The sequence below is a fragment of the Antrostomus carolinensis genome, unplaced genomic scaffold (assembly GCF_000700745.2).
Source record: "Antrostomus carolinensis isolate BGI_N321 unplaced genomic scaffold, ASM70074v2 scaffold7358, whole genome shotgun sequence".
Taxonomy (NCBI): Eukaryota; Metazoa; Chordata; class Aves; order Caprimulgiformes; family Caprimulgidae; genus Antrostomus; species Antrostomus carolinensis.
The window spans coordinates 3,091-12,924 of record NW_010334939.1 but is presented as its reverse complement, the minus strand read 5'-3'; the positions used below and the strand labels follow the sequence as shown (position 1 = coordinate 12,924).

The following is a 9,834-nucleotide window of genomic DNA, read 5'->3' as shown; positions in this document are numbered from 1 at the left end:
GTCTAGTGGAAGGTGTCCCTGCTGCTGGCAGGGGGGGTGGAACTGGATGAGCTTTAAGGTCCCTTCCAACCCAAACCATTCTGTGATTCTATGATCCTTGCTGCAGTCCTGCAGCTGAAGAATGGCAAGTGCTCATCTCCTCGGGATGTTAGAGAGCAGGACCATACCTGTCCGTGGTGTGGCACATGGGGGATCTCCAGGCTCTTTCACATTTGAATTTGGAACAGGGGGTTAATTCACATTCCAGTGTCATGATTTTAATCAGAATACATGTTAAATGTTTGATCCACAACTTTAAATTCTGAGGAGATCTCCTCAAAGCCAGCAGGCATTCATTCCCTCTTTCATACTGGGATGCACAGGCTGAGTCAGACTGGATTTTGAGGAAAGGATTCTGCTCAACCTGGTGTCAGTGATAAGATGGGAAACTGGGTTTTTGGGAGGTACTGAGAGGTTTTTTTGTTTGTTGGGAGTTTTTTGTTTTAGTTTTTTTTTGGTTGGGTTTTTTTTAATGTAACAGAATGTCTGCAATTGAAAATACAAATTAAATGACTTACCCCTGTACAAGCGTGGTGGCATCCTCAACCTAACAGCCACTTTGTCACGTTTTTATAGGTATTATCAGAAATAAATTAAGAAAATGAAGTAGCTTTAGGGGTGTGTGTATAGGACATACCTATAGCTGTACCTCAGCTGTTGATTTGGGGTTTTTGGAAAGGGGAGTTGAGTGTATACAGTGAGGATTCAGGATCTGCTGAAAATACAACAGTTGTTTTAACTGGTGATTCACTGAGTTTGGTAACTTTTGACTTCCCTCTATGTTAAGAGCCTTTTCCAAGCACATTTAAACCTTAAAAAAATATGAGTTTTCACGTGGTAACTCCAATTTCAAGGCTGATGTTATTAATGAAGTCTGTGTTCTTTGTTTAAGCATTTCTCAATCTCTTTTTTTGGCAGGGGCTGGGTCTCTCCTCAGGTTAGTTCAGGATGGCAGACCAGAGGCAACGCTCGCTCTCCACCTCCGGAGAATCCTTATACCATGTGTTAGGGCTGGACAAGAACGCCACTTCGGATGACATCAAAAAGTCATACAGGTAAAGGTTCAACTTCTACACGTGTTGCCCAATAGCACAAATAATTTTAATTAAGTGTTCAGCAGATGGGGTGTTTATGTACAGGCTCTGGTTGGTTTATTTAAACCTTTTGCAAGAAAAACATGTAAGAAAATCAGGTGAAAACATGGTTGATTCTTGCAAAAAATGGTGTGAAAACATGCCTGGGGTTTGTATATAAGTGCTGTTAAATTTTTACATCTCATCTCTAGTAAGTTAAATTCTCCAATATGCAGTGTCATTTGAAGGGTCTTTATCTAAAGTCAATGAGAGTTTTAAGACAGTGTGAGCAGAGTTAAATTCCTCACGTTACATACAGAGACCACAGACGTGCGGTGTTGCCTTTTCATCCATCATTTCCAATTCTGTCACAGTGAGATAAAGACTAGAGGCACAAATAAGGATGAAAACTACTTATCAACTATGACTTTTTTCTAAAAAAAAAAAAATCCTTTCAAAATTTCTTCCTCTATGTGAAGTTACTATTTTTAAAAGAGGATTTTTTTTTTACTTTATTTCCTTTCTTAAGAGTTAGGTACACGAAACAGCTTCACGTTGACCAAATAAAAACAAACAAAAGAGTCCTGTAACATCCTCTCTTTCCACATTCCCTCAAAATCTTAAATGCAAATTGCTTTTTCTCCTTAAGCACGAGCTGTAGGCTGTTTGACAGGTGGCAGTGTATTTAACATTACACTAGGGGTCAGTAGCCATCTTTACATGAGGGTCTGCTTATTCAAAATTGTTCTGGACTTTATCATTTACCAAAAGTTTTCCCTTTCAAAGTTATATTTTAGTACTGATGGCAACTACATGGTGAAGTCTCTGAATAAACTGGGTCTACAGATTCTCAAAAATTATCCATGTCTTCCTAAAACCCTTCAGTGGAAGTTTGAATCGATAATTTTCAAGCCTTAGCAACTGGGAAATAATTTTACCTTCCTGGAGGAAAAACTGCAACAGTTTTTCCTTTGGAGGAATGACCCAATGGGATCCTAGGGTGAAATGTAGCTGCCTCATGCTTACCTGAACCTTCATCTCATCTCCTCTGCTGCTCCTTTATGAAAGGGGAACTGACACCTCTTGTTTTTATTCCATTTGAACTTCCTTGGCTGGGCTGTGGGGTCTGTGTACGTGTAGGAAATGGGGAGTGAAAAATATTTATCTATCGCAGCCTGATAGTAGCTGAGCCCTTTCTAAGTTTAAAAAACTTCCCTCTAATTATAAAAACTGTGATTATTTTAGCCCTCACTGAGGCTACAGTGGCAACCCTGGATGTTATTTACCTGAGCAATGTCATTTACAGTTGGAGTATTTCGAGTGCACACTCAATTTGTTGTGTGGATGATGCATATCCAAATGTGTGCTTGGAAACATCTGTATTTTATGTTTGTCTAAATATTTCTTCACTGTAAAGTTGTTGTGTAAACATCTGCAGGCTTCTAGTGTGTTTCTCAAATATGGGACTTGGTGGTAATTTTCTGTAGGAGAACAAGTACCTTTTTTTGGTAGAGAGCTGTTAGCCCACAATTCTGTATCATTTATCTACTTGGGAGCACAAAGGTCTCAAGTGGCAAACCAGCATTTTTTTTTTAGGTGGTGTTTGGCCAGTTATTTCTACTGATTTCTGTCAGTAGCTTGGACCAGAACTAGCAACTTTATCAATGCTTAATCTCATTTTTTTGTGTGCTGTGTTCAGAGGTCTCTGCGGACTGTAAACTGCTGTCACTTAGCTGTAACAGATCTAGCATGATTAGAGGACATATGTTGCGATTTCCTGGTATCTCGAAACTGAAGCTTTTTCATTCTAGCCAGCCTTGAACTGAAAAGTACTTTGTTCTTGCACAGGAATTGGTGAATTAACCACAAGTGATTGTCTCTGTTGTATTTTTGTATTCAGACACTGCAGATTAGCTGTGACAGCTTTGCTTTTATTTATTCTTTGGTACTATATCTTAGACTGCAGGTGTGTCTTTTTTTCTCTTAGCTTGGTCTTTGCTTTAGCAGGAGCAAAACTTACTGGTGGAAATTGATGGAGCTGAGGGGTAAAAAAAAAAAGTACTACTTTTCTTCAATGTTTGTTTGGTTGTTTTTTTCCCCCCCATTGGATTTCTGAGGGCCAAACCCAGCAGTCTGAAGTCAATCCTGTGAACTGAGCTAGACAGTGCTGTACCATTTTGTTATCATCTAAGGAAGAATCATCAGGGAAGTTGAATCAGAGATGAAGGAAACCAACTGGAACTTGAAAGTCTCCCTGGAGTGACAGGCTGTGGAATAAAAAAAAAAAAAAAAGAAAAGATTATAAAAAAACCAGGAACCCAAATCCTATTTTTTAATCTATAATCTCTTTTTTTTCTTTCTGCAGGAAACTTGCATTGAAATATCATCCTGATAAAAACCCTGATAATCCAGAGGCAGCAGAAAAATTTAAAGAGATCAATAACGCACACGCAATACTGACCGATGCCACAAAGCGAAACATCTACGATAAGTATGGTTCTCTGGGTCTGTATGTAGCAGAGCAGTTTGGTGAAGAAAATGTGAACACATACTTCGTGCTGTCCAGCTGGTGGGCAAAGGTAAATAAAAGTGCCAAGAGAAGTTATACTGGATTGAAATGTAAAACTCTTGAAGAGCTCCTTTTGTTATTGTGCTTGTCTTTTGGAAATAGGTGATTTTCTGACACCTGGTGATTAACCACCTCTTGCTGTGTTGCAGGCTCTAATTCAGAAATAATTTCTATCATCTTTCAGTGACACAGGCCTAGTAAGCAAAACTTAGATTACTAAGAGAAGCTTGGACCCTCCAAGTGGATTTAAAAGTGACAAGGATTTGGGGGATATTCTCTTTGATAATGGCTGCTAAATGATTTTGCAAAGCGAATCCTGACTGTGAACCTGAGCTCCCATTTAGGAGTATCCTTACAAACTTACTCAGAGCACGTCAGCTGAACTTCTTCAGCTCTTCTCTGATTTGAGAGACTCCAGGTTATTTGTTCACTTGCCCGTCCTTGTTTCTCATGCAGCAGAAGGACTGTCAGCAGTGTACCAGAATCACACTCTAAGCTCATGTTTCCTCACAAATGCACACAAAGTCTTTCGGAAGTGTTGTGTGCGTGCAGTAGATGTAACAACCACTGGACAGGTGCCTTCTAGGAGTCTTCTGCCAGTACCAAGGAATTACTGTATTTTATTTGACTCAAATTATTTTTAAGTGTAATATGCTTCTGTCTTTTTAAAGTAACACATTTTAAAATCACCACATTTACTCACAAGTGCAAAAAATCTGATATATTGCACATTTCTCAAATTGCCCAGGCTCTTGCATTTTGGAGTTCATGTGATTGCAGTCTGCTTGCACAGAAAGTGATGAGTAAAAGACAGTGTGACTACAGCTCTGAAGTATGAGACCGTAACTGCATCCACTTTTTTAGTGCCATGATGTTGTTGACAGTGCTTTATGGCTCATTAAAACCTTTAGGTCTCAGCATTTCATTTCATGGGTTCATTTTTCTACCCTTTGCCAGCATTGTCTCCATCTCTTGATTCCCCTGCAGTAAGAGTAGGGATGTCACCGTGCTGGTTTGATGTCTTTAAAATTATCTTTTTCAAACAACTGCAGAGTCACCTATATTAAAATTTTAATTTTGCCTGTCGTGACTGTGATAAACTCCTGGCAGACCTGGCTAGATTTGGGTTAAATTGCTCACATAGGGATAGCATCTAATCACCACACCCCGAACTTCAGTACGCTGAGCTTTGCAGCCATGCCTACAGCCTTGGGTAGGTCAGAGTCCCTGCCGTAGGGACATTGTGCTCTGTACATCAGCTAGCCAGTGTAAATCTTTTCCAGGGTTATTCATGCAAGCTACAATCTGTCCTAAACTATTGTACCTCTGGATTTTCATACAGATACACTTCTTAGACCTGTATCTTCTTGCAGAGTAGTCTGCTTAAACCTAAACGGTAGGAATTCTTCAGGTAATCCAGGTTGGCAGTATTCACCTCAGCATAAAATGTTGAGAGCTGCAGCCAGTTTCACTCATATTTTAAAACATACCTTGATGATACCAAAAAAATATAGCTAATAAGTTCTGTCTCTACATTGCGGTATTCTCAGTCTCTGGTTTCCATATCTGAGTCTCACAGACTCGGTGATCACACGTGGTAGGCACAGGTTGTGAATATTTCTGTATCTTCTGTCCTCTGCAGGCCTTGTTTGTGTTCTGTGGGCTCATCACGGGCTGCTATTGCTGTTGCTGTCTGTGCTGCTGCTGTAATTGTTGCTGTGGGAAGTGTAAACCTAAACCTCCTGAAGGTGAAGAACAGGAATACTACGTCTCTCCAGAGGACTTGGAGGCACAGTTGCAGTCAGATGAAAGGGGTAGGTAAAAATGCTGTGAGATTTCTAGATTGACCATCAGTCTCTGAGCGAGCGCTTCATGTGCTGGGTGAGGAGCAGCGCTTGCTTTGGAGAGATCAGCGCAGGTCTTGGGTTGTAGGTGATGGTCAGGGAGTCCTGGTGGCACAGGAGTTACGTGGGTAGTGCTAACACTGGAGATAATAGTTGCTGAAAACTCTTGGAGGGTCTTCATTGAACTTGGGTGAGCTTCAGAGCAGGAGGTCACCATCATTTCGCTTCCTTCTCACGTTGCTGGAGTAATGTTACCAGCCAGACATGTCTGGTTCCAGAAAGGGGCTCTGTTACCCCAAAGGATGGGGGGTGTCAGGGCAGTTTTGTTGACTGTATCAGGCGTATCTGACACTGCTTATGAAGATATGATGCTATTTCTGTAGAATTAAACTGATCATGTAAAAAACTGTAGAGCCTTGTGTGTGCTCAGATCCTGTTTTGAACGAGCATCGCTGAATGGTGGGCGAGGATCAGCTGCTCTGAGATGAAGAAGGAAATACCATAGATGTTTGATGAGTGGATTTAAGTCAAATTATATTGTATGCAGAGTGAAAAGCAGTAAATTAACATCATGCTCTTAGAGGAAGGTTAAATTATGTTATCAAAGTGTTGTAGGGAGATGTAACTTACAGGGAGATGTACCAAGACGTACAATGCTGGTTTTTTTTCCTCATGCTAAGCCTTTTGTCTCACTTTTCAGAGGCCTCAGACGCACCTATTGTGATACAGCCAGCATCAGCCACAGAGACAACCCAGCTCACAGCTGACTCTCACCCCAGCTACCACACTGATGGATTTAACTAAGTTAAGGAAACACTGTATTTAGAATGGATAAAAAAACAAACAAACAAAAAAAATCCATGGCCAACTCAACACTAGAATCATGAACATTAGAAGTAGAGAATGGGGAGGGGGAATAATTCTGCCACAGTAAGGAGGCAGCTTTCCAACCTGCCGAAAATATTTTGTAATCCCTTCAGCCTTTTGTCACCTTTCAGTGTCGTATCTTGACGATACGTGAAGTGCTGTAGCATGCAGTATTTAAAGCAGTTTAGCTACGGTCTTATTTGTTTCCTTTCTTTCTTTTTTTTTCCCTTTTTTCTTTTTTTTTCTTTTTTTTTTTAATAGCATGTATGGAGTTACGGTAAATGTCTGTGCTGTAATGTATTGAGTTGTCACAATGTAAGTGTGATGGAGACATTCTGCATTTTAAGCAGTTGGTACTGACCTAAAAATGAGATTTGAAAAGTTTCACAGAAGCCACCATTCTTCCATACAGCTGAGCTGTCAAAGACCTTCAAAAGTTCATGGTTTTCATTTGAGTGCTACAAACCAATTCTTTCATTCCTCCTCTTCCTGCGTTGTTATCCAAGCAAGTTTACAAAGCCAAGAACCAAAAAAATGCCAGTCCTGCAGAGCTGGACTTCTCTTTAATGCTGGTTTTCAGCTTAAATAAATCTACCTTGAAAAATAAAAGGGGAGAGTTTCCAAACTTTGAAACAGTAAATTGATGAACAGCTCTTGGCGTGTAAAGTGATGTCACCACAATCTGGTCTGTCACAAAACCAACCGTGAGCGGGTTTATTTGGTGGTGGCGGTGGGATTTCAGCTTTGAGGACAATTCTGGTTTGGTTTCAATTCAGTCATTTTCCTGAAATGCTAAAGACCAAATAGTGCAGCTTTTTGAATGCATGAGAATCTGAAAGCGAAACTGGTTAATTGGTTTTTCACTGAGCAAGTGATTAAAATGCAGAGAGTCGGCAACAGCAGAAATGTTTAAAAAGAAAATAGTAATTTGGTTTTAAAAAAATTGTTCTAATATTTTGAGATTTTAGTAGACAAATGGGGTATTATGTATTTTTTTAAAAGCTTTTGTAATACACTAGCCCTTTAATTTTCTCATGGACATCTTTGTGGAGTACTTAAATGGATTTTTAAGAACAAAACACCTTTCTTTGTGTTCGTATCGTATGATTTGCACATTGTCTTGCATTTAGACTTGTTTACACCAGTGTTTTTCTTTCCCTCAGAACAACTGTGGGGAAACCATTGAAAGGTTTCCTGTACTATTTTGAAACCAAATCTTGTTTGAATACTGCTCTAGAAACTGTGGGTTATTGAGATTTAACTGTTGGAAAAGCCTTTGAGGCAGCTGCTGAATTTCTGGTTAATTTTGTTAATAACCTTGATTTAGGTGATACAGAGTCAGGATCTAGAACAGCTACCGGAGGAACTGCACTTGGCACGTTTAGCAGCTCCTCACAGCCTCTTTCATTAGGATTTTTATGGTTTTATATCACAATGCTTCTACTGTCCTTTGTATCCCCCACTCCCCTTTTCATTTGTCACCAGTTTCTCTCTCTCGAGGCTATTTACAGCCTCTCACCCGGCGTTTGCTTTGAAGGTGTTTCGTGCTGCTCTGTTTTGAACGGGGTAAAGCACTGATGGTCTGTAAGAAAACCACCAGAAAATGAAGGGGACTCAATTCTCCTGCTGGAGAATTGTTCTGAATATATTTCCAAGCTATCTTTGCACGAGCCAAAAATGATGGAACACGTAAAATCTGACGTGAAACCGCGTTAAACACCCTGGGGAAAAAGAAAACGTTCTCCACACGGTCTCAATGCGAAGCCAGGGGTGTTTGTAGAGTCAGCCTGTCCTGTAGCTGTTGGTACCAGCACGTGTGTGCTGCCTGTGAGCTTGTTGCAAACGAGCATGCTTGTGATTCCACATCAGGTCCCTAAAACTGAAAAAAGAAATGTTAATTTTAATTAACTGACTGGATTTTGATAGCACACCGAATTCATTTCTTCCTCATCCATAGTCCTTTTAGACCTGAAACTTGGTGGTTTACTTGGAAGATACTTTTTTGTGTCTGGAAAACTTTCTTGGGTGACCTTGAGGACCGTTGTGTATTTAGCTTGAAGTCTTTGTTTAATTAAAGTCTTTGTTTGACCCCTTGGAATGAAAAGCAATTTTTAGGCTTAAAAAAAAATACCATCACATTGGCTGTCCTTGTAGATTTTGCCTGGAGCCTGTTCTTGATGTTGAACATGACGCTGGAATCTGCTTGAATATCTGCGGGCTGTGTCCCCTCGAAACTCACTGGTTAAAACTGCCCTTATCTGTGCAAATTATGTTCTTGGTTTTTAAAAAAAACCTAAAAAAACAACAACAACAACAAAATTAGGGGTTTTTTGGCTTTGTAAATGAGCCTGGTGGGTCAGAGCGAAGGAGGAGGAGGCGGTTTCCCTGTGTGCTGTAGTTTGTCACTCTCCGTGTCCCCGTGTTCATCTGGATGGGTGACACAAAGCCAGTTGTTGCTCTGCTGCGGAGCAGCTGTGACCCCTGATGCTGAGGACTTCTTGTGGGGCTGAATTTGGAATTACTCTTATTTCTTAACCCCTCTGGGCTCCTTCCACTGCACTAGAAAGGCCGACGGGAGGTTGTGGCTGCAGGGAGGTGGGTCATGGAGTCGCTCTGCTGGCTCCTGGCATCGTGGGCAGCAAATGAGGGGTTGAGGTGAAAGTGTTACCTGTGTCTCGTGCTGTCTGGGAAGGGGTGACATCCAGGATCAGTCTGGTGGGTTAGTTCCGTGCTCAGCAAGGTGTGAGTTTGAGAGAGCCTGCTTTCCTCCCCGCTGTCTGTGGCTGTTGTGTCTGTGTGCTCTTACACGCCAGAACGGTTCAGTGCTCCACGGGAAACCACTCCGAGATCCACTTACAGGGAATGACGGGAAAACACGTTGTTAAATGAATATTCATGGAGTTTTGAAACTGTTTTAAGTTTGTCCATGTGAGTCTATAAGACCCACATTTAAGATTGTTGTGTATTAATGTAGTTCTTGAACTAGATAAGGAAGTGATTTAAACATTGCTTCTGTAAAACAAAACTTGGGTCATTGGAAGAGCAGGAGCTCAGTGCCCACCTTTTCCTGCTCTGGTAGGTGAGGTGCAGGGGTATCCTGGGCTCTAACACACATTGCACTTCAGAATGGCCAAGTTGAATCCTAGTGAGTGCAAAGTTGTATCGGAAATAATGGTGAAAAACCTGGTGCAGATGATGACTCAGCAGTTGTGAGCTTGGGCAGGTGGAGCTGCAGTGTCCTGGCCAGAGCGTTGCAGGCACGGCAGCCTGTTAGCTGGCTTACATGCAGAATGTTTCCTTCCAGAATTAAACCTGAGCACTGTTGATCTCTGTTCAACCTGTTGCCAGAATTAAAACTTGAGCTTTGATTTTTTTGTTTGTTTATTTGTTTTATCAAAGTTTGGTTGTTTTTTTTTTTTTACAAGTTGCCTGAGACCTCCAT

At 40.9% G+C, this 9,834-nt stretch overlaps 1 protein-coding gene across 1 annotated transcript; it reads left to right on the top strand.

The window, feature by feature from the left end:
* The first annotated feature begins 965 nt into the window (after positions 1-965).
* On the top strand, positions 966-6,991 carry DNAJC5 (DnaJ heat shock protein family (Hsp40) member C5). The gene is made up of 4 exons (XM_010174349.1): positions 966-1,094; positions 3,478-3,691; positions 5,324-5,495; positions 6,226-6,991. Exons 1-4 carry the CDS (start codon positions 988-990, stop codon positions 6,327-6,329), a joined length of 597 nt encoding a protein of 198 aa, XP_010172651.1. The 5' UTR covers positions 966-987; the 3' UTR covers positions 6,330-6,991.
* Positions 6,992-9,834: the final 2,843 nt, after the last annotated feature.

Bases quoted from the DNA above. Each gene is read 5' to 3' on its own strand.
- DNAJC5 (XM_010174349.1), top strand. From the start codon at position 988: ATGGCAGACCAGAGGCAACGCTCGCTCTCCACCTCCGGAGAATCCTTA. The intron at 1,095-3,477 runs GTAAAGGTTCAA...TTCTTTCTGCAG, and splicing joins GACATCAAAAAGTCATACAG to GAAACTTGCATTGAAATATC. The intron at 5,496-6,225 runs GTAGGTAAAAAT...CTCACTTTTCAG, and splicing joins GTTGCAGTCAGATGAAAGGG to AGGCCTCAGACGCACCTATT.